Below are 24,842 nucleotides of genomic sequence, written 5' to 3'. Positions count from 1 at the left end.
CAGCCACAGTTTTAAAAAGTTGACATACTGGTATAGCTTTACAACATGAACGATATTCCTAGTCATGACATATTGTCACAGATGAAAATACACCACAGCTAAGCTCTAAAGCTAATTAGCATTCTGCATCTTCCCAGTTGTATGCTACGTCTTGTGAGCACCAAATAAGACTCTGTGCCTTGTTATTCTGTCGTTAGCACTCTTATGACCCATTGTTTTCTGCCTAATTAATTCCCTAATGTTGGATTTACTCATGGAAATGTCCATTGTGGGCTAGTACAGAGCAACATGCAACGAGAGTCAGAGTCTCCCTTAGTGGCAATTAGAGATATGGTGAATAAATTGCAAGCCTACACAATCCCAAAGGGAGTGAGAGAGGAAGTGAAGCTCTGTGCTGCTACTGAGAAGCACAATGAATGGACCCCATGGGTAGCAGAGTCCCTTTAGTTAAAACACGACTGCTTGAAGTTGAAGAGCCACAGTGCAAGAATAGTGTAACTTTGCATAAATTGTACAGTTTATGGGAATGCTCATCTTATATTCATATCCATTAGAAATGCATAAGTGTCTTTTTAATGCTACCTTTAGAATCATGCTTAGGCACATCGACTGGCAGTTCTGAACCCTGCTTAACTGGAATTTTCTTGCATTATGATTGGACATGCCAGGATACATCTCGTGATCAGATGTCAGAAGTATATGGACATAAATCTACAGGAGCTGGCATGTGAACCAGTGATCTGCTTTATCATTCTAATGTTGCTCCAGGATCGCTGTCTCCTGCCACATGGTGTACAACAGAGACTACCAAGATTGAGGTGGAAAAATTAGGAAGCCTTGCTAGGATTTTGGTGTTTGTTAGCATTGTGGTCCGATACCACAGTGTATGAAAATGTTCAGAAGAAAATTAACAATGTTTAAATCTTCACACATTTAAATTACAATTTTACAATGGGAATAAAACATCAAAATGACACACAAGAATGCAGCAACGACAGAATGATTTCCCATTTTATGATGCAATTGAGCGAATAGCATGCTATCCACGACCACAACTGCATCAAGCCTACTATAGAGGGATGATCTGAGAACTGTGCCTACACTGTGATCTCCTCAGGGGCTGCGCACCACGGGTGATCAAAAGCATCCCCATGAACCTCTAAAACATTTTATGTAGTACACATCATGTGGATTAAACTATGGGTGCCCTGCATGATAGCGCGTCATTAAGCAGCAGCCCTTTGGACAGACCTTCAACCATTTCAAATTATACTCCACACTGACCAGCTCAAAGTGCAAATGGCAAAGCAGGATTATCACGATCTTTAGAGGAACAGGGGTCTCAACGACTCTGGTATTATAGCGCAAACGAAATTGTAGCAGTGCTTTGCCCTTATTTAAGAGGCTCCCTTTAGTTAGTATCCAAACTAATTTGTTATTTTCATGACTACATTCCATCCTAATATAATTACGATTCATTTGTGCCACTGCAATTAGGCATAAACAGGGATATTATACAGTAGGACCTGGTACTTGTCAATGTAATATTCTCTTTTGATCATTTTCCGTGGGAAAACAAATGCACATCTACCTTGGTAAGGTGCTCTGTCCAAAAGACTGTAGTTCTGAAATTATCTCTCAAATCTCCAATTAAAATCTTCTATGAGTAACCCATTTTATAAAGTATAGCCAAAGTACATCTCTCATTGTGTATGGATGCATCAATTTCTGATGAACAGACGACACAGTTTGTAATCAGACGCCACCACCACCATAACACCACAGCCATCCTCACACATCAAGCTTAATTTATCATCCAAACAAGACTATGACCATAATCCCCCTATGTTTATTATAGCTGCAGGCTCAGGAAATGTGCTGTCCAAAGACTGCCAAGCTCAGCCAAGATGCAAAAATATTTTTGCAAAAATCCAATAAGGCCAGGAGGTATTGTGGCTAAAGGGTTTGGTGAAATGGTTTGGGGCATACGTAGGTAATGAAATGCTGCTTGTCAGTGACAGTAAAAGGGCTTATCAATTAGCTTCCCCTCATTCTATCTCCCTGCCTAGCTTACTTTTATTTCCTTTCTGTCTGCAGCTACACATATGCTTCAGGCAGCACTTTGGGAAAAAAATATCTTTCTTTTATGTTCATAATTTTTTACTCTGCCTCACATATTCACAAAAAAAAATTAGTTATTTAAAAAAAAAGAAGTTATTTTATTTTTGATACACTGTATGTTTTGGCTCTCCTCAAATAAATAAAGTGTATATATATATAGTTGTACATAGGCTCTGCACTGTAGCCTACGCCGTTGTGAGCATTTATACTTGTGCTCTGGTGTGTCTGCGTCACTCCACAATTACATCGCCAAAACCGCTAGTTGGCAGTGGGGTTTCCATGCCACTGTGTTGAGTTTCATCATGTACTTCAAACAATGGTGACTGAAACCAAGCAGATCACGTTGGAGCTAACAAATGTTGAACAGTTTCTTTTACTGAAATTACAGCAGAAAAAATACAGTAGAAGATGTAGATGGTCTGTACGACCATTGAACAAATTACAGTAAGGCAGAAGGAGGGTGAATTTTCTGTGCTTGTCTGAAATGCAATGCTACCAGAACTCTTGTCGGTGCAACATGTAGATACATTTCTGGGGAGGTGCACGTCAGGCTATTCAATGCAGAAGTACAAACTGGCCTTTAGATATCCATATCTAAGCAGAACATAAAAGCGCAGCAAGCTTAAAACAATTAACTAGCTTTTAACTGCCGAATGGTGATTTTAAAGCTAAAAGCAAGATCTTTGCAATTTAGGGTTGAATATGGCATAGAAAATATAATGAATGGATTATGTAAAGTCATGACTGCACCACATTGTCACAACTAATCCTTTTCATAATATTTTACATTAGAGATAGGATACAGCAGCTCAACACAGCGTGGCAGAGACACTGTAATGTCTGTGCTGCAGTTCTCTTTTCTACATTTTCGTTATTCTGCCTCAATCCTCTTCTCCACCCGAATCTGCTGGAAAGTCGTTCTTCCATGTAATTTAAAACAAACAACAGCCAGACACAGATAAGGGCATGACAGGCAGAAAATAATTCTGCTGCCTTCCTTCATCTGAGGGAGTCTAGAAAGGTCACCCTCGTCATTGCCAAACCTTGTATTTGTGTCCGCAGGGGGGAGGGCGGACGCGGGGCATGAGGTCACAGTGTTGCTTGGGTGGTCTGACGCTTTGATCAGGCAGGAAGTTATCCAAAAAGCGCCTTTAGTTCCTGGAGGGGGAGCTCACAGAGCTCTAGGCAGAGGCTCCATAGGCAGTGTGAGGATAGATGAAGGGATAGAGGAATAGATAGGGGATCTTTGTCCAACCAGAAAAGACGTAAAGAAAATTGATGTATTAAACTGTATTTTAGTTTGCTTAAAATTTATTTCTGAAAATAAGCTAGTCTCTTTTTCAGTTTTCAGTGTGAGTTATGGTTAGAGTTGAAAGTGTGCTGTAAATCAAGGGACTTCAAGTAATAATGAAGTTTCAAAGTGAGATTATGAGCAGTTAAAGTAACTTAATAAATATAATAAAACTTAAGCATGAAGTTCATTCTTTACCTTGGAAATAGTAGTTTAGCATTAGCAGTTAAATGCAAATGGAAGCTTAAGATAAAAGGTAGCAATTGAACCTTGACTGAAGATTATTGTGTACAAATAAAAATATTAAACCTGTCCTTAGTGAGTTTTAAGCGATAAGTATTGGCAGTTTGCTTCTATGTCAAGACATATTTACAAGGAGTTTGCATGCAATATTGTGCTTCAAAAGTAATCTCACAAGAAGGCCATCATCTGGCCTGTAAAATTATTACTACTCGATTTTCAAACATGCATAGTTCACATAATAAAAAGCCTTTGAGCCACATACCAATTTGTGCAGACCTTGAAGGATCAAATTTCGATGCAGATGCTTGCCTTGACTGTAAGCACAAAAATAAGCTCTGATAAAACTAATATAAATTCCTGCATAAAAGATTCTCACCAGGTATCAAGGGTATTAGGTAAGAGTTTGTATATTTTGAGTGCAGACAGCTCCCTCAATATGTATATTACATATATAGTACACCATCTGTCTGTCAATGTTCTAGCAGTCTTAATTACACCTACATTTCTCATGCATCGTAAACCGTAAAGAGAATTATTTTGTCATCCATCTCCGCCGGTGACACACACTTAAATGCCGTAAACTATTTAGTTAATGGCACACCTGCAGAGCTGACGCAGAGTGAGTGGGAAGGAGTTTATTGGACTTCTCAACGTCAACTTTAGGGGATTGAGCCAAACTTTTAGACACCACTCTTGTAAAAACTCTCCAGCGCCCACACCGCATTATCTTAATGCATTAAAGGCACTTTACCCTCCACTTTTATATCATGACGTGCTTTAAGCAAGGAGAAAATAAGACTCCAGGCTGTGGTATGTACTTACTGCAGGTACTCTATGAAGAGGGGATATGAATGATATCAATCAGTGAAAAATCCTGCATCGGCTAGCGGGTGTCCTCTCTAACTGACAAGATTATAGGGGAGCTTTGAAGCTTCTTTTATTGGTTCCTCCACTTCATTTTGGTTTACTTAACACCTGGGAGCTTTCACACCAGCACACTGCTGTACTAAAGCACTATTTACAGCCTCTTGCACATTTTTTTTAAAACTTATTTATTTCCCCTCTTCTCTGTCAGCCTTTCATAAATTCCTGGAAGTGTGATTGATTTGAGGGTCTCAAAATCAGGTAAGGTAGGGAGGATGTTTTTCACAGCCATGGAGGACGATAATAAAGGGGCTTCTCAAAATGGCCGCCCGACTGTTCAGAATTCACCGCCCAAACCAATTCTTCAGCCCGTCTCACACTACTGACTAACTTTCTAGCAGTTTAAATGGGCTATTTTGGCTCATTTGGGGCTTGATTGATATATAGAGGCGGGTTGTTAAAGTAGCAAAAGGGCATCTGAGTGATAAAGACAGGGTCACCACTGAACTAAAGGGGGCAGCACTAACAAGCACTTGGATAGCTGCGTTGGAAGCCTTGCCACCTGACAGTAGCAGAGGGAAGAATAAATAAGGGTAATATGGTGAGAGGTTTTTGAAGGAGAGGAGGCGATGGGGGGAGTGAGGGCTGCAAATGTGGGAGGGTGAGCAATAGGGGGTCAAAATGTGAGAGCTGCCCCCACGGCGAGATTCTGCACTCCTTTCATGGGCTTGTGATGAAAAAGAGATGGGAGACGTTGGCTGTGGAGACAGGGGGAAGAAGCGGCAGCCCCAGCCTTACAGGTCAGCCGCTCACACCGTGTGACGATGGCGTACACCACCTGCCTCTATCGGCATGCTTCCCCCTGCTACTTCAACCCCTGCTGTCTGATGGAACTCTTCCCATCTGCAAACTGGTAACAGCTTGTGCATTTGTGAGAATCAGCCCCTCATTTCCACATTATGCACTCAGATGTGGAGACAAACAAACAAAATACTAAATGTTACTCTGCAACGCTGGATCATCACAACAACTTAAATGGTGGTGGATAACATGCTAAGCCAAGAGTGGGAGTGTGTGTGTGGAGGGGCGGAAGCAACATGGCAGCACAAACATGTGGCTGGATAGTGACGAGAAAAGAAAACAGAGAAGACAGTCCTTAATTGCCTTTTCAGTCATTACCAGGGTCCCACACCTCATGAAACATTAATTACACCAAGCGCTGAGGAGATAGGGACGCTTAATTAGAAATTATTCACTGTGTGGCAAGAACTGAGAGATAGCATTTCAGCAGCATGTAAATTGTCCGTGTGAGATCTAAAATAAGCACGGCAAAAATCGGTGTAGACGTCATGCTTATCTGGCTTTCTCTCAGTTGACTGTCTTGTGATGTGTGATTCCCTTTTACCTGATAGCATGTTGAGTGAAGTAGGACATGTGTTAACCCTCTGTTCTCCTCCCTGGTTTGCTGCTTCTTCCCTCCTCCCCTATCGCTTCCATGGCTCTTTCCTATCCTATACCTTTTGCGTGGTTCATAAATCATTTACACCACAAGCTCTTTCCCCTACAGACAGGTGGTAAATGACACAGAGAATCTGTCAATTACCCTAACATCTGGGAGGGGTCTGATTGGTAAATCACTCTCCCACTTTAGCCGTACGCCTCTCAACTGTCCCTCGATCTCACTCTTTCTAAGCCCCATCTACAAGCTACCTTTCTCTCCACAATGAGACAATGGCCAATGATGTGACATTAACGCTCTTGATGTGAAATACCCTTGACAATATTGCCTCCTCCTTGCAGTTCCAGGCGAATCCCCTAATCCCCGTCACAACTTTAAAAATGGTCTGCTCCTCCCCTCATCCCAGGTGTATTGATCTTTCTCTCCACCACATATTCCTGTCGTGTGTGTAGCTCTTTTCGTGCGTATGGAATGTCCTTCCTCTTACAAGATCACAAAATGGAGTGGTAATAATGTCATCGGACTGTACCTAAGGTAATGGATCGGTCTCACGGTTACATGCAGGGCTCGGGGCATAAGTGCCGGGAAATGTCAGATGAATATCAGAGAGCAGGTCTGAGTGCTAAGAGTTAGGGTCATGGAATACTGTATCGGTTATGGAGACATAGCAAAAAACATTAAGAGACATGCACAAAGCCTATTAAGGGTGTGCATAATGACAGGGATGGTGGAAATAGAATTTATGGGTCTGTAGAGAAACAAATGGGAAATCGAGATAATGGTGAAAGACTTGGGACACTAACCTGACCGTCTGCACATTTGCCTCATATAAAGACCTTTTAATGTGAAATCAATAAAATCATATGGATGATGTCGATGTCTACACTAAATGTGCACCAACATATATGGGGCATATATGTGGGTGTATTAAGACAAGAAGCTTCCTGGTAAGCAAAACAAATGAATACATTATCATTACATAGCCTCTGAAACATGAAAGCATATAGATAGGAGAGGTGCAAATCATATTAAAGCCATAGTCGTACATTTTGGGATACACACTTTGAGCCCTATCTTGCACCCAGCGCAGCGCAAAGCCCGACGCAAGTGTATTTACGTCAGGCCATTTTGCGGTTTAAGACCGACGCAGTTGTTGCGCCCGTGGGTGTGCTGGTCTTACAGGGAGGTGTGCTCAGGTGAATTCTTGGTGTATTGCTATCTTGAGGCAGCGAGAAGTGATTGCGCCATTGACCAACAAAAACCTGGTCTAAAGTCAAGAGTGCAGCATTTCATTATTTATTTTAACAGCAAATTAGTAAAATGCGCTTAGGCTTACACACACACACACACACACACACACACACACACACACACACACACACACACACACACACACACACACACACACATACACACAGCTGGACTCAGCTGTCCAAAATGCCCCAAAAAAAAAAAAAAAAAAGATTACAAATAAAAATATCACGCTGCAAATCCACCATCATAATAGCAATGCGCCAAGGTACAAACGCGCCTGGCTTTTAAAAGGAATGGGAGATGATACTTTGATTGGTTTATTGCATGTTACGCCCAAAACACACCTATGAATTAATGAAGACACTAAGTACAACCCTTTTGAACCATGCGCCCAGCGCACGGACCCTTTTTTCCACCGTCAAACTAGCAAAAGTGGATTTGGAAATGCCCTAAACACACCTGCGCCATTGCGCTTCACGCTGTGCGCTTCACGCTATGCGCTTAGATCGTTAAAATGGGGCCCTATATCTGTTTTCTTGCTAAGAGTGAGATGAGAACATTGATGCCATTACGATGTGCACTAAATATGAAGCTAAAGCAAGCAGCTGGTTAACATAGCTTTGCATGAACACTGGAAACAAGGCAAAGCAGCTAGCCTGCCTCTGTCATCACCTACCAGCACCTCTAAAGCACTCAGATGAACACATTATACCTTGTGTGTTTTATCCATACAAAACAAAAGTGTAAAAGCATGCCAGGCTAGCTGTTTCCCCGTTTCCAGTCTTTATGCAAAGCTAAGCTAACTGGCGTCTGCTGTAGCCTCTTGGCAATAAAGAGAATTCCAAAGGTTCCACTAAAACTGGAAACTTTTTGATAAATTATTTTCCTCTCTGTGTATCTCCCATAGTCTCTCTTAGCTGCAGCAACACATGATAAAAGAGGTAAATGCATTCTTCCTCTTTTCTTTCTTGAAAAACCTGAATAATTTTCTTATTGCCAATACACAGGGTCTTATGTTATTTATATATACAGTATAAATAACAGAACACCTCAGTGGGAGACAGAGATTTCTTCCATCTCAATCCAAGGAGCTTCAAAGATATATATATATATATTTTTTTTTTTATTCTACTCATGGTGTAACGAACCCAGTTGTAAAAGAAGGACACTTACCGGCTCTTCAGATGCTGAATGCTCCCGAGGCACTTGAAGCGACCGTTGACCATGATGGCCATGCGCGTGCACAGTGCTTCACACTCCTCCATACTATCGAAACAAAGAGGGGGGTTTGCAAAAATAAGAAGCAGCAATAATACCAGGGTCTCTTACCTACTAGTCTGGCTCAACGGATGTTCATAGCTGGGATAAAGCCTGATATGCCGTGTGATGTCCATCCCCTCTAGCTATCTCTGCTATCGGGGCTTAACGCCGCCCAGGATGGTTGCTATTGTTTTAAAGAATTAAAAACAAGCCAGAGCGCTACCCCAGAATAGATAGGTGGTGTAGCCAGACCATACTCCATCACCGACACAGCGCTGCTGAGATGCAAGACTACATCCTCACCAGATAAAAGACAATGACATCTTAAAGCATGTCTTTTTAGTATAATGATTTTTGTAACGTATGGCCTCATTCAAATGCTAAAATATTCTGTATTCAAGGCTAAACCATTTATCACAGATGTTTTTTTTTTTTTTTATAAAGGGTAGAACTCAATTTTAGACCGTGCCAAGTCACATTATTTTGCTGTGGAAGAGCTCTACTTATTTACAGAGACTTCTTTTCTCAATTATAGTTAAAGTTTGAATTAGAGCATTTTTACATGTCTACTTTGACACCTTAAATGGACGAAAATTTGGTAATTAGAGAGAGAGGAAGAGACCATCTGTAGTTCTTATTTTCTCATTTTTTCTCTTTCGGCGTTGGGCTGGAGCAGGAGTCATTTGTAGTTGAGGCAAAACCTGTGAAGCCTTTCTGAGGAATGGTTCAATTAGGATTATGACTTTGTAAAACCTGGTGAATCTGCCACTTAACAAAACACAACCACCTGGTCATGCCATGGACGATTGGATGCAGCTTAGCCACACTGCCTTGGACAACAACAAATGCTTTTATTTCTCCATGAAGGGAAAACATGTAATGAGGTTAATATATTCCAAATGAGACAACAGCACATATTATTCACATGCACTGCCAGGGGCACAAATGATTCAAAAACCCAAGCAATTTGGGAAATGGTAAAATGAATAGCCATGCAAATTGTTAAATGTTCCATATCGACTTGGGCCATCAAGTTTGAGGTTTTGGAAGAAATTAGGCATTTAATATTTGTCTACTCACTCAAAACCATGCCCTAACAGGCCAACACTACAGAAGAAAAAGTTGGGAATAACTTTGCTCCAGGAAGTCTTGGATAATGAAAAGACTCCAGCACTGATATTGACAGTTTCCCTTTTCATGGAGGAAAAAAAGCACCAGTCAGTCAATATGCCCTCATGCATGAAAGCTTTATAGCAGCCAGTTTGTTTCTGGCAGCCAATATTAACTGCCACGCAGGAAACAATACATTACAACTAAAGTGTACCTCTAACCAATTATAGCTACAATATTTTCTGCTCATTTCATGGTTTGGTTGCTCTGCTATCCCTGGTGAAGAGTCCAACTATTTTGACATTCATCTTATCGGGTGAAGCGTGAATTCATTAGTGAAAATCAATAGATAAAGAGTGATGTTGCACCTGTGTGATGTGAGGATGACTGAGCGTCCCTCTTTGATGACACTCAGGATGCAGTCCCACAGGAAGCGCCGGGCTTTGGGGTCCATCCCAGTGGTTGGCTCATCCTGCAATAAATGTCATCTCTTTAAAACATTTCCATTATATTCTGCCTCAACACATAATTTAAGAAAGCAGGATGTCATTATATACAATTTAGAGCAACAATTTACTTTAAACAGATAACTTAATGATATATGTGTTTAAATAGACATACAGATGAGTGACAAATAAAAGGAAACACCTGAATAACGGTAGATGAGTGGAGAAACATAAGGAGCAGCAATAAGCCACATAAAGCAGTTCTTACATCTCAACCCAACTGAACAATTATAAATTTTTGGACAGACGTGTAAGACGGCGCTCTCCAACACCATCAACAAAAACATAAAAAAGGAACATTTTTTGAATAATGGTGTTCCAATCTGTCCAGTAAAGGACCAGAGACTTGTCCAATGTAAGCCAAGGTGCATTGAAGCTGTTTTGGCAGCTCGTGCTCACCAAACTCTTTATTAAGACACTTGTTTTGTCACCCTTATGTGTGTGTTTACATACTGTACACATGTGGGAGAGATAGAAGTGTGAGGAGACATATTAAACATACATAGGTAAAGACTGGGAGAAATCTGAGTAAACCTGCATGTACACATAATGGAGACACATACTGTAGCACTCTCCAACATAGCACAACACACACAGAGTCTCAGTGACTTGCTGTTTCTTTTTCCTCAGGGCTAGTCTGTTCGTGCATGATTAGAGAGTGACAGTACTCAGTCCATTGGCTGGTTTCGTTCCAGGGCTGGTTCTCACTCACTAGCAGAATCCTACAAATACCATGGGGTATTTCCATCACTGTGCCCAATGTGTCCCTGTGCAACTCCCTGGGCTAGCACACAATAGTGAAACTGACACAGACAACCCATTATCCCACTGCCTCAAAGTAAAGGCTAGCCTGGCTCAGGCGCGTAAATAAGTAGGTTTGGAATAGTGCAGCTTGATAGGCTAAGCAGCACTGAGCCATTACCTGACTCAAATTGTTCTTAGCAGCATAATCTCATGGGTTGCTTTAAATCATGCAAAGTAATGCATTTATAACAGTTTACAGGCAGTAAATCAAACATCAATTAGGTTGCATATTTTATGACATTTGTGGGTATGAACTGACATTTAAATCTATTTATATAATATTACTGTATATTACTGCTTTATTAGACCATGTGATGTGGTGGCTGGGACATGGAATAACAAGTTAAATTTGCAATAATCTTAATGTCAATCCATATTTTGGTGAGCCCCCACAGGGAGCCCCCAGAGTGATTTAAGGTCATTAAAGTTTGTCCCACATAATAACACGGACACAACTTCCTAATGCACATTAAAGCCGCTTAATTGAAAGCATGCGATGCAGTGCATTTTGAGTCATGCCTTCATTAATCTTCCATCAGTGAAAAAATGCTTTTGCCCTCAGTTTTAAGTCCTGATGAATAGGAATTTAATATGTGCAAACACAGTTATGTGTGCTCAACGTTTTCCAAAAGGAATTGGTTCTTTCTTGAAAAAACATGAATTTAAACATGACCAGTGAGTCACTCCTGAAAAATACACCCTTCTCTTATTCAGGGAGGATTTTCCAGATTGATCCAAAACCTTTTTTTCTACTAACTTCTGAAAGCATGAGTTATCCCATATTCTTACTACAGCCAAGTCTCTGTGTGCTTGTTAAGAGAAAAAGAACTGATCTGCTGTAATCCATCTGCACAGCATCAATATTGATTTAAAGTATTACACTCTTAAGTCTTAATAAAACAGCAGCGTATCACATTTCACCATGTACATTACATCAATAAGGATGTATCTCACCAGGAAAATCACTGGAGGACAACCGATCAGGGCCATCGCTGTAGAAAGTTTGCGTTTGTTCCCACCGCTGTAGGTTCCTGCTGACTTGTTGGAATATTTGACCAGGCCCAATTTTTGGATCCCCCACTCGGCCACCTTTTGAATAGAGAAATATAAGTGACCAAACCAATTATGGTGTCAAGAAGAATGTTCACAAAAACCTCATCATCAGATTTTCCATGATGGATGATATTTTGACTTGGCTCTCCAATGTATTTAAGCTATGTGATTTTCAAGGACAAGTCATGACAGCTGGCATCACTGTAAGACCTTAATCACAGGCTGCTAAGATACGTTTCTCTTTGCTGTTTTAATAACTTCTCGTCAAACACCAGCAATCAGGAACATCGCCAAAGTTCACAATATTGCCAAGTCTCAAAGGACAAGTTTAAGTATCACAATAACATGCAGGCTGTGGCACCTGGATTTAACTTCCAGTACATTTCTTGAACATACTGTACATGAGGACATTTCTATTTACCGATTATGCAAATATGACTACACGAGGGCTCAATTTGGATCGAGAATTGTCACCAAAAAAGACGCAATGGGCCACAGCAAAATTAAGAGTTATGCTAGCAGCGCGGAACAGGGTCCCTTCACACTGTAGCTAAAAGATCAAAGCCCTGGCGCCGGGTCCGAGGCCTATGGTCGCTGCCAGCCTCTTCCTCTTTTGATCTTCTTGTTGTAGAAGCAGGCGGTGCGAGATGAGTGCGGGGAGGCTGCATAGGGCCGGACACACCACTGGGCATGGTGAATAATGTAGAGCCATAACCCACAGCTGCTGCTTTTCCACCACCGGCCATTTTTCATTATGTATGGCTTCTCCCATTGAGGTTATCTATCACTTTGACATGTACCTCAGCTTGCCCTACATGCATTCCACTTGAAGTATTTTGATGGTAAAAATACAAATACAACATTCTGAGAGCAAATAAACATGCCTTGGAGTAGTCCAACATTTCAGTTTCTTCATATTTTTTTTAATACCCCAATTACGAGAGGTTGACAACTAATCCACATTTAAGCTATTTATGTTAAAGATATAGTGCTTCACAACATCACTCATGAGTAAAACAAGTTAACCCAGTTTTAAAATGCACAAGGACAAAAAAAGTATGGAAGGATATAACGGTTACCATGGTGATCTCTTTTTCTGGTACCCCTCGTAACCTGGCGTAAAACTCCAGATGCTCTCGACCAGTCAGCAGCTCATTAATAGCATCAAACTGGGGACAATAGCCCAGGTTCTGGTGCACGTCCCTCATTTCTGTTCTTATGCTGGGAAAGAGAACATATTAGAGATTAGAGATTTGACAATGGAGGTCAATAATTATTGAGATCACAGATTTAAAGGTAATGCCTTAGCAAGACAGAGTTTTTATATCAAACATACAATGAGAACAGTTAGAAGGCCAAGAAGCACACACACCATTTATGTTGCCTATTGTATTTTAAAGAGAAATGAGATTGAAACTGATTTGTTTGGAAGGATTCATTACATTTTCCCCAATACCTCGGAGCGGAGAGTGTCAAGGCCTGCGTTTCTCTTTGAAACTCTTCCAAACATATATAGAGCAGCAGAGTGGTTCATCTCACATTCTGTACTCGTGGTCTTGAGTGTCCCCAAAACGAAAACGCAAACAAACTAACAAAAAAAATGTTTTGCAGTTCCAGGCATACCATTATGCACCGACTAGAGGCAAGTAAAACCATGGCAGCAGCAGTTCTGTATGCAGACGTGCCCTTTTTGCAGTCTACAATATGAATACCTTCACCGCCTACAGGCGACAAATGTTACAGCGGATTTTCTTTCTTCATTTTACAGCTACCTCGTTTAAAAAAAAGAGAGATAATATTGGACCCATTTTTTTCCCTCCAATGTTATTTTCCAGGAGTGATTTGATCTACTGGAGTGATTGGCTACAGGATCTCAACAAGGCCATAGTGAACTGAAAGCTTTACTGATTTAATATTATGTTTTGTTTTAGCTTTGATAAAGGATCAATATAACAAAAGGTGGTAGAGTCTTTAGCTGGTTTAGGTTGTCCCTGTCTCACCAAAGCTTTTTAAGTAGCTCCACCTTTTTAGATTGTTAGCACCAGCTGGTGGGCAAGGGGATGGCTCCTGCTTCGCTTTGTTTTTTGTACTTATGTATGTACTAGTGGTGTCAACAATAATTGATTCGGCGATGCATTGCAATGCGGGGCATGCACGATTCAGCATCGATGCGGCAAAGTGCCATAATCGATTATGTCAATCAAATTATATCATTTTCTGGCCTTGAGTGGACAATAAAGTTGTAAAGTTTCAATTACTTCTGTATCAAAGATACAGGAGAGTGATAATACACACATAGCAGCCAATAAAATCTGTTGTTCAATATCCTCTCAAGGATCACTGTCCCGTTGAAGGGACACTGCGTCGCTGTAACCTCGATAAAACTTCCACTCATGAGCGTTTTTATAACTTTAAAGCATTAAATCTTCCAAATATACATACCAATTGAAAGCTTAGCCTCTAAAACAATTCAGCCATAATCTGCGCAGCTGTCGAGAGTGCATCCATACCTGTTTTCGTTGTCCTTTCAGCAACAAAGTGGTATGTTGCCCAAAACTTGATTTTCATAAATCCCCAAGAGTCCAAGAAAATGTAATATCCAAGCTTCTGGCCGAATCACAAGGGAAAAACGCGAAACAATTTTCCATTTCTACTAGCCCTAGCTTCTAAGCTTTTGATAGACATCTCATATGAGCCAATCCGTTCAGGTTTGCCTCTGATATGGCCAATGAAAGCGGACAAGCCAATGACAGCAAAACGGACAGACATTTCTGTAGAAAAATCAATTTTTGAGTCTTTTGGCATCTGGATTTTTTCTATAATAACCTGAGACATGTTGCTATGGCCTGGGTGTATCTGTATATCACCAGATGTGTTTACAGTATTTTATTTTGATCATTTTAAAGATGTATGACTTGGACGGAAATAAAAAACCTCCATTCTAGCCTCTGTAACTCTGTGTCAGTAAGGCCTAGAATCACCCTGACACTTGTAACAAAAAAATTGAGTGTTTCCTTTCCAATGATGTCAGGCACACCCCAGAGTGTCAAAGTATGTGGGAGCTGTACCACTTTTAATTTGGGTATGTCGTTTAGACCAAAAAGCATGAAATTTCAGCCAAATCTTAACAGGATATCTGACTGATTGCCTCATGACTGATGAAAAATTTGCCTTGTTGTGTGCAGTAGAATTTTGATGCATCGCAATGCATCGTAGAATCGAATTGAATCGAATCGTTACCTGGTGAATCGTAATCGAATTGAATTGTGAGGGCAGTGCCAATGCACACCCCTAGTATGTACAGTATACTTTTTTATGTTTATGCCACCTTGTGAGGATAACGTGAAAAATGAATAAAAAGTTGGTCAAAAATCAAACACAATCGTAGTCCACTGCTACTGTTAGTTTGTCAACCTGTTTACACCCACCCACCCGCCGGCGACCCGGTGGGTGTTAACGGACATGTTCTGACATGTTACATAATAGTATTTAACCACAAAAGTTCAAAACTTTTGTCAATATGGACATGCTGTACATTGTTTGACTGGTAAAATTCTCTGCAATTCAATCATTCAATTCATTTTACTGAAATCATAAGCACCAAAGCATTATTATTGATCTTATTGCTCATGCTATTGGGGAAAAAAAAAAAAAATAATAATAATAATGATGATGCTTCCCTACCTATAGGCTGTCCTAAACGCTCAATCCTCGTCCATTCCTGGCTTATTTATATTCCTCTAGTCCGTAAGTGTCCACAGATCAAAATGATAACAAGGTTTTTTCCAAAGAATTAATCCAGGTTATTAATATTGTCCTGTAGAATCCATGCTAATTGTCCGCTAACTGTCTGCTAACTTCATTAGCCGATCTCGTTCCGTCTGAAATAATAGGCTCGTTCGAGATGACCTGCGCCTCGCCTGTAAAGTAGACGAGAGCAGGCGGCAGCAGCCGGGGGCGGTGACAAAAGTCCGCTCTCAAGTCGGACAGTTTTCCAGCTGACTCCAGCAGCCTTCAGGCTGAACAGGAAGTGACACAAACACTGTGGTCCGTTCATAGACCGTTCGGGTCCGATTCCGATTTAATAAAATGTTATCAGACCCATATATCTGCTCCTACACAGTCTCCAGTTGATTTTATTATGACAGAGTAGCTGTCAAAATCCTCTACATGCGACCTGTTGCTGATTTTAATCACCAACAGACTGTAGATGATCCGTAATCTGAACAGATTTAGTCTCTCTGACTTCTAAACATAACTATCAACCTCACAACATGTGTTCTGTACAGAATAAGCTTTTAAATCAGACAAATCACAGTTAAAATCCCTCCGATTGAAAATCAATAAAAAGTTTATATAAAACGTCATCATGTTGAGTCGATTCTGAACCAATCAGCTGTTCGATCAGCTGAGAGGCCGGCGTTTCCCAGCATGCACTGGGTCTGCCTGCGTCTGGCTCTTGCAGTTGGTGAAAAGCAACTGCGCTGCCTGTGTCTCAGAACTGCGGCTGCCTTGGTCTCGTGAGATTATCGTTGCCCACGTGTGCATGACGTCAGAGCAAGTCGGGATCAAGTCGGACACAAATCTAACCGGCATGCATTGGGCGCCGATCGCCGGTGATCGATTCTGCGCAGATCTGGCTCATCTCGAACGAGCCTAGTGTCAGTACCCGATCCGTTCCACCTGCACAATCCGTTCTGCGCATGTGCAAGATGACACGTATGCCATGACGTAGGCGCAGATGATAATGCTGCGTTCATTCCACCACCACCTTATCTCCCTTTAACCCTGGCAGAGATCAGTGAGTGTTTGGAACTTTTAAAAGACAACAAGTCCCCGGGGACAGACGGTTTATCGTCAGAATTTTATAAATTGTTTTCACAGCAGATGGCGCCCTTCTTATTGCAGGTATTTAATGAAAGCTTATCAACCAATACCTTACCTTGGAGTATGACTCAAGGTTTGATCACTTTAATCCCTAAACCACACAAGGATTTACTTTATATTGATAACTGGCGTCCAATTTGTCTTTTAAATAATGATTATAAAATTTTGGCCTTAATCTTTGCCAGAAGAATAAAAAAAGTGTTAAACTCTATAATTGATGAAACACAATCAGGTTTTATGCCCAATAGGCATATCTCCAACAACATTAGACTAGTCTTAGATCTAGTTGACTATTCATATTTAATTTCAGATGACATTTTTGTGTTTTTCTTAGACTTTTTCAAGGCTTTTGATACTGTCGAGCATCATTTTCTCTATCATTCACTTAAGAAGTTTGGCTTTGGGGATTTCTTTTGTAATACGATCCAAACTCTCTACAATAATGCAAATTGCTCCCTTAAACTTAAAAATGGGTCCTCGCCCAGATTTGAAATCAAACGTGGAATTCGGCAGGGATGCCCTATATCTCCTTACCTTTTTTTGCTTGCAGCCCAACTTTTATGTGAACACATTAAATGTAGTCATTTACAGGGTATTTCCATCGCTGATAAGACAATTGTTTTAAGTCAACTGGCAGATGACACAACGCTGTTTCTAAGACAGCTCCCAGGTTCCTCTAGCAATTTCTATAATAGAAGTCTTTAGTAAAGCCTCTGGTCTCCGTTTAAATCTTAAAAAATGTGAATTACTAGCACTTAAGGATTGTGATGTGGATGTGATCTCTAATATTCCTGTGAAAAATAGTATTAATTATTTAGGGCTTATTAAAAATTGATAAAAATGAACTCCAAAGATGCAAGAATAATTTCACTCCTATATTGTTGAAAAAACAAGAAAGAAATTCAACCTTTGGCTTTTACGTGACTTATCATTAAAAGGCAGGATTCTACTTTCGAAGGCTGAAGGAATATCAAGATTAACATACGCTGCTCTATCTTTATATGTAGATCAACAAATGTGTAAAATTATAGACAAAGTTCTATATGATTTTGTGTGGAAAAACCGCACTCACTATCTGAGAAAGTCTGTTTTAATGAATGAGTACAATAAAGGTGGTCTCAATTTCCTGGACTTTAATACTTTAAATAACACATTCAAAATTAATTGGATTAAGCGTTACTTAAAGTGTCCAACTTCATTGTGGAATTTTATTCCCCATTTTGTCTTTTCCTCAGTTGGTGGACTCCAATTTTTATTGGTATGTACCTATAATATTGACAAAATTCCTCTGAAACTTTCTTCATTTCATAAACAAATGCTGCTGGCTTGGTCTTTGATTTACAAGCATAATTTCTCTCCTCATAGGTTTTATATTTGGAACAACAGATATATTTTGTATAAAAATAAATCCATTTTCTTTCAGCAATGGGTTGACAACAACATATTGCTTCTAAGCCAATTACTCAACCAGCATGGTCAGCTTTATAATTATGTTGAGTTTATTCATCACTACGGCATCCCTGTCTCTCCGAAGGAGTTTGCTATTGTTTTTGATGCAATACCTTCAGCTATCGTTGCACTCTTTAAAGGTTTTAATGGAGTTGGTGATCACCCTATACTGTTAAATGTGAAAGAAACAACTGTTGGAAATATCTGTTTTTCACTACAAGCTAAAAGTAAGAATAAGGCGACTCGTCAACTCTTTCAACAAGACGTTAAGAGTACGCCTGCTGCTTTATCATACTGGTCTTTATATGTTGAGGATATTTGTTGGGAAAAGGTTTGGCTATTGCCACACAAGTTCTTCTTAACCAACAAAGTTAAAGAGATCTCTTTCAAAATGCTCCACAGATTTTACCCAACTAACCATTATCTGCAGAAAATGAAAAAGGACATTGATATCAGCTGTTCTTTTTGTGGAGAACTAAATGAAACTCTTGTACATTTATTTTGGTCTTGCCAATATACCAAGAGACTTTGGAGCAGATTATCACATTTCATTGCTGTTCACATTTACCCTCAATTCACATTACTTTGGGAAAATGTATTGTTTGGATTCATTCAATATGATAAAAAGCTTTACTGTGAGTATTATGTGATAAATTTGATAATTATTTTAACAAAATTTTATTTACATAAATCAAAGTTTTTGAAAAAGAAGCCAAGCTTTTTTGAGCTGGCTGCCAATATTAAACAATACATTTTTTCCATTTCTACCTGTACAAACAAAAAAGCTGTCAGATCATATGATCTTTGTAAGCTTTACAAAATATTTGTATGAATTTTTTATTTTTTTTTGCTTTGTTTTCTTTTTGTTTTCCTTAGTAACCCCCTGGCTCGTTTAGAACATAGACTGTTAAGATGTACAGAAGACGTTCCTTCCTACTGTATGTCCACATTCTTCAATAAAGTTTATAAAAAAATAAAAAATTCCACCACCACCTTGGAATAACGGCACCGCTTCCACCTGCACGATCCGTTCTGCGCATGCGCAAGATGTTCACACGCTAGCCTCCAGCTAACGTTAGTTAGCTAATAGCTAATTCGGCGGACCGCTAGGTGATTATAGCGGTAGCTAACGGTTAATTCGGCGGACCGCTAGGTGATTATAGCGGTCTGCCGTTAGCCTCCCCCGGGAAGCTAACGTTAGTTTAGCTAACGGTTAATTCGGCGGACCGCTAGGTGATTATAGCGGTCTGCCGTTAGCCTCCACCGGGAAGCTAACGTTAGTTTAGCTAACGGTTAATTTGGCTAAGCGCTAGCTGATTGCAGCGGTCTGCCGTTAGCCTCCACAGTTAAGCTAACGTTAGTTTAGCTAACAGCTAATTCGGCTAACTTTAAAAGACCCTCAAAATAAAACTTGAAAATAAACGTTAACATATATAACAGCTGTTACGTCAGTTCTACTTTACTTGTGCTCATTTAAAATACAATCACTCAATACTTGTCTTTATTGTTACTACTGTAATGTCTTAATTTAGCTGTAGCCTGCTTTTCCCATTAAGTTTGACTTAACGTTATTTTAGACTGAATCTAGCTGCAGAAACAACGTAACCAGTGGGGCGGTGCCTGTTATTTCGAGGTGGCATGAACGCAGCATTATCATCTGCGCCTACGTCATGGCATACGTGTCATCTTGCACATGCGCAGAACGGATTGTGCAGGTGGAACTTTTTTTTTTTTTGATTGTGCAGGTGGAACGGATCGGGTACTGACATCAAGTCGGACACAAATCTAACCGGCATGCATCGGGCGCCGATCGTCGGTGATCGATTCTGCGCAGATCTGGCTCATCTCGAACGAGCCTATTATATTTCTCCTTGCCCTGCACCGTGTTGCTGGATATGTTTGTTTTCCTCAGGTTGCTGCCTACACAATGAAACTATCCCCACTTTTTTCTGTTTAGTTTTCACCCCGGGACAGCCCCCGACATCCAGCAAGCGCTCCCACTGTGGAGCGTCAATATGCTGTGTCATCTCTCTGAGCAGCCATTTTAGAAAAAGCTGTCCTTGGCTATCAACACGTCAATCATAGCAGTTGTAGCCTATCACATTCCTTTTCCAACGGTATATAGCATGATAGGAATATCCAATGGGAACCAGTCCAAATGAATGGGTAACAGACCTAAGCCCTGCCTCCCAGAGCCAGCAAGCGCATACATCTGATTTATGAGAAAAAATATGTTCAACAGTGTTTGAATGAATGTAAGTCATTTGAAGTATTTCGTATGTTTTTTCTAATAGCATAGAAGTGAGTAAAAGCATTTAGCAACATTTGGTTACTTAGAGAAGTTTTGGAGAGGTTTTGGCACACCGGTGACACTTGTTATAGCAAATACTGAGAACTCCCTAGCTCCCATTAGGTTAGGACTAGAATTCTGAAACGTTATAGATGTATTCTTGACAAGGTGTAGAAGGTATGTGTTGTTTCCTGCATAGTGTGGCACAAAGTATTTTTAAGTTATTTATTTTCAAAAATTACATTTTTAGACAGGACCAAAATAACTATTTTGAACCATGTTTGAACTGCTGTAGTGCATGTTGTGTTTTAATCACATGCTAATCAAGCACATGTCCATAAAGTAGAAGAATTTAGGTTTCAAATGAAGCCTCATACATGCATTTTGGCCTTTCAGTTCTTCTGTTATAAGTTTTTTCCCTTTGGGAACGAGAAATAGGCGAAAATCAGGCAAAAGAGGTGAAGAGACCACTGTTGAAGATAAAAAAGTTAAAACCATGCTTATGTTTTAGTACAATATACTTTTAGGTAAAAAATGTAACTTAAAAAATGTAAACTGTTGTGTGACTGAGTGAAGGAATGTTTCAATACTGATTAAGCCTAATCAGCATTTGTCTGGCTCACACCTTCTCAAGCTTCTAAAGAATTGATTAGGTCATGTCTGTTATTTAGCATGAATGTAGATGCTCTAGAAGAAGATTGTTTAAAGAACTTTTGGGAAGCCACTACCTGCGGGGCCAGACTGGGTTAGAACAAAGGAAATGCATATCTCTGTAGAATCGACACTACCATGATAAACAACCTTAGCCTGTGACCTGAAATTCAGTGTCCTTATCCTGAGAGACAGGAATATAATTCGGATCCTGAGATGATCCCAGCGCTGCAACTGTGACCCCGCAAGGGGAAGCATGTTAGCAGACTGCTGTTTTACAGTGTATTTGTTTTGTCATGTCTCAGGACTGATTGATGTAATTCCTGAAGAGGAGGCATGTCATTTCAGTCCGCTGTCAGCCTCAGTGTATCATTTGTTTTTGTCATGTCGTTTTCATCGTGTTGTTTTATTAAACCTTTTTGTTTAACTTTCAATTCGACCCCAGCCTCTCCTTCCTCCTCAGAAATCAAACGAACACGTCTTTTAGAATTTCCTAACGCCGCCAATTAGCCACTACTGGCTGTTAGCAGACAGTATCCACCAGGCAGCTCAGATGCCAAATACAGGTATGAACAGCTATTCCCTGTGAGCACATAATCACAGATAAGAGAAGACAGTCAGGAGAGCAAGAACTTCCATTGAAGAGATGCTGCTTCCCCTCTTCTGCCGATCATTTTTCTTGCCAATGCACAGAAAGCGTGATGAGCTGAAAACAGAAGAGTGGGTGTACTCACATCTGTTTTTCTCTCTTCTACATCGTTTTTGTTTCCCCTAAAGGTCTCTGGGATTGTTCTTTGATCTCCGTTACCCACATTAATCAACATTAACACTGTTGTGTTAGGCATTGCTCTATTCAGCAATCTTTCTTTGTTGAACACAAAGTCAATTACTAGATGTAGAAATGAACCACTATAGCAACCATTGTGACGCGAAACCAACCGTAGCTTACACACAACCATGCTCGGATGTGCTTCCTCAGAGACGCATGCCAAGGCAAAGAAACGCAGTTGTTTGTTCCTAAAAATAAGGAAGAGCAAGCCTACCTATGCTCATGTGCCCGAGTCTCATATTACTGGTGTCAAGGTATTTTTTTTTTTGGCATGTAAAAAGATTTCTTATGACTGATTCTTTTAAGGCAGAGACAAAAAAAAAAACCAGCAATGTACAGGGCGAGGATGTGAAAAGGAATGAAATATGTGCAAGCTGTGCAAGAGGCAGAAAGAAAGCGAGAGCAGAGTTTTCAGCATTACTGAGAATATCGCAGTAAGGAGACATGAGAGAACCAAAGTTGAAAAGGCAGATATGGCAGAATGTATAAGAGACATCAAAACTACCTAGCCAAGAAAAAAACAAAGCGTGAGAGTGAGAGAGAAAGAGAAATAGAAAGCTGAGTTACACAGAAGAAGAGAAGCAGAGAAAGGGTGTGAGCTAAAAAAAAAAAAAAAAAAAAAAACACCTCAGCTCGATCCCCATATGAGCAGCCATCTTGGGTGGCTAATTATGATGACTTACTTGGTGCACTAGTGGGAGTTAGAGGCTCACCTGTATCCATTTAGGAAGGCCTCTCCACCGGAGACTGGGATGTCTCCTGTCAGCATCTTGAACGTGGTGGTTTTCCCAGCCCCGTTGATTCCAAGCAAGCCGAAACACTGAGGGAGACAATGGGGAGGCTCCATTAGGTAAAGTGGGTTTTGTAGATACAAGCCTCATTGGAAAACAGAAAGCAGACAGTGGTGATGCATGGCATTTCAAATATTCTGTATGTAGATGAGTTGTCTTTTGAATAAACACTTTCCATTAACCCCTTTAATGAAGTTTATCTACAGACTCTCTAAATATTTGTTCACCACATACAGTGTAATTGAAACTACAATTTATAGAGTATGCATGAGGTTCGGTTCAGTGTTTAGCAAAATAACAAATTGATGTATTTCTGTGCACAAACAAAACAACTGACTCTAAATCAACACGCCAGGCACACAGGAACAAATACAGTAAACACCTGACCATTCCCGACTGCATTTCTTCCTGCCTCTGTACATTTCTACAACAAACACTATCCTCTCTTTCTTTGTCTAATCTCCCTGATGCTGCTGATCTTACTTCCCTCTGGAGGGAATGCGGCAGGAAGTCGTCTCTGCAGAGCCCCGCGGTCACGTGACCGGCCTTAGGTGCTCTGGCTGTGGCATAAATATTTGATTTCTGTCACTCATTGATCCCTGCTTGTTTGTGACCTGTGCTTGTGAATGCATAGAAGAGTGCTAAGCTTGATGTAAATAATGCATGGAAATGCAGTGTGTGATCAGTCGAGCCCTGTGAATCATAATATTCCAGTGGCATTTACATTGGGCTTTGAGTAAACAGTGGCAGGGAGGATGGATACCACCGGAAAGCCCATCGAGCACGACTGCCTGTCAGCATTTGAGATTATGTTTAAAACAAGCTTCCAGCGCTACAGTGTGTGTGACCGTGAGTGTGTGTATGGTGGTGTATAACATGTTATAATGAGTAATACATTTTACACAAAGGTTCCTAAGTCAAAAACTCTATAAAAGTTTACTTTTTTGTATTTGGTTGATGTAGTTTCCAACTGCTAATTTGGCAGTGTACTGAACTAAACATCACTGGGTCTCACAGACCCCGTTGCTCTAGCAATGATCTTCTACTTTCCTGCTTGTGTGTTTTTAGCACACACATGCTTGGCAGTAGCATTATGGCGGAAAACAAGCCCGATAAGGAGATTAGTGTTCCTCCCAACGCCTTCTGTGAGCAGCGTTTGGAAGCCAAACACCAATTCAAATCTTCGAGAAATAACTAGAAACTGTAAATCAAAGCCCACAAAGACAATTTCTGCTCATTGCTCCCTGCTCTCATGTGTCAATATTTTGTAAATATTATCATTATTATTCCATAGTTTAGTCATATCCATTGTTTTTGTTCACAGGCAACAGCGAATTAAATCATTTCTCACACAAGGGTGTTGCTGGTGAATTTAAAAAAAGTGATGAAATGTGTAAATGTAAGAAAGTCATCTAACATGGACAAAAGCAACACACACTATAGGATTGTAGAGGTGCTTGTGTGATTCAGCAGCATTTGGCTCACCTCTGCAGCAGGTACTCCCACACATAGCCTGTCCACGGCAGGGGTGCTCTTCCGAGAGTAGACCTGCAGGGAGCAGACAGTAAAATGAATCAACCAGCCAGCCAGAGAAAGAGAGAAAAAGAGGGCGAGGAGGCTGTAGGCAGGGAAGGGTGGGGAGCAGACAGTGAGGAAGATAACACACAGGATAGCATGACAAAATATGGAGCGATAGGCCAGAGCAGCGGGGAAGAGTAGAGATGGAAGAAGCAGGTGGAAAAAGGAGGGAGAGAGACAGAGAAAGTGAAGGAAAAGAAATTATCAAGAAGGGATAATTTGCTACATTTAGAGCCAGCCAGATGGTAAAAGGTAGTAAAAAAAAAAAGTTAGACACTTGCACGGGGGGGAGAAGAGGAGGACATTAGTATTTGTGACTGCAGTGACAATATTCATGAGGAAATCTGTCTCCACTTCGAGTGCCACTTCAATACCTTCAATAACCTTCAACACACTCAAAAG

The 24,842-nt window shown here is 40.5% G+C and overlaps 1 protein-coding gene across 1 annotated transcript in view; it reads right to left on the bottom strand.

The window, feature by feature from the left end:
• LOC120573270 (phospholipid-transporting ATPase ABCA1-like) overlaps positions 1-24,842 on the bottom strand; it is a 168,971-nt gene that overhangs the window by 8,959 nt on the left and 135,170 nt on the right. Inside the window, exons 43-48 of the mRNA XM_039822907.1 lie at positions 24,348-24,410; positions 22,785-22,891; positions 13,045-13,186; positions 11,867-12,001; positions 9,971-10,074; positions 8,406-8,498 (exon numbers count right to left, since the gene is read on the bottom strand). Coding sequence (XP_039678841.1) covers positions 8,406-8,498; positions 9,971-10,074; positions 11,867-12,001; positions 13,045-13,186; positions 22,785-22,891; positions 24,348-24,410 — 644 coding nt within the window. The remainder of the gene's footprint in view (positions 1-8,405; positions 8,499-9,970; positions 10,075-11,866; positions 12,002-13,044; positions 13,187-22,784; positions 22,892-24,347; positions 24,411-24,842) is intronic.

Source organism: Perca fluviatilis, chromosome 14 (assembly GCF_010015445.1).
Source record: "Perca fluviatilis chromosome 14, GENO_Pfluv_1.0, whole genome shotgun sequence".
Taxonomy (NCBI): Eukaryota; Metazoa; Chordata; class Actinopteri; order Perciformes; family Percidae; genus Perca; species Perca fluviatilis.
Note: the sequence above shows the minus strand (reverse complement) of the source record. Positions and strands in the feature narration are given on the sequence as shown.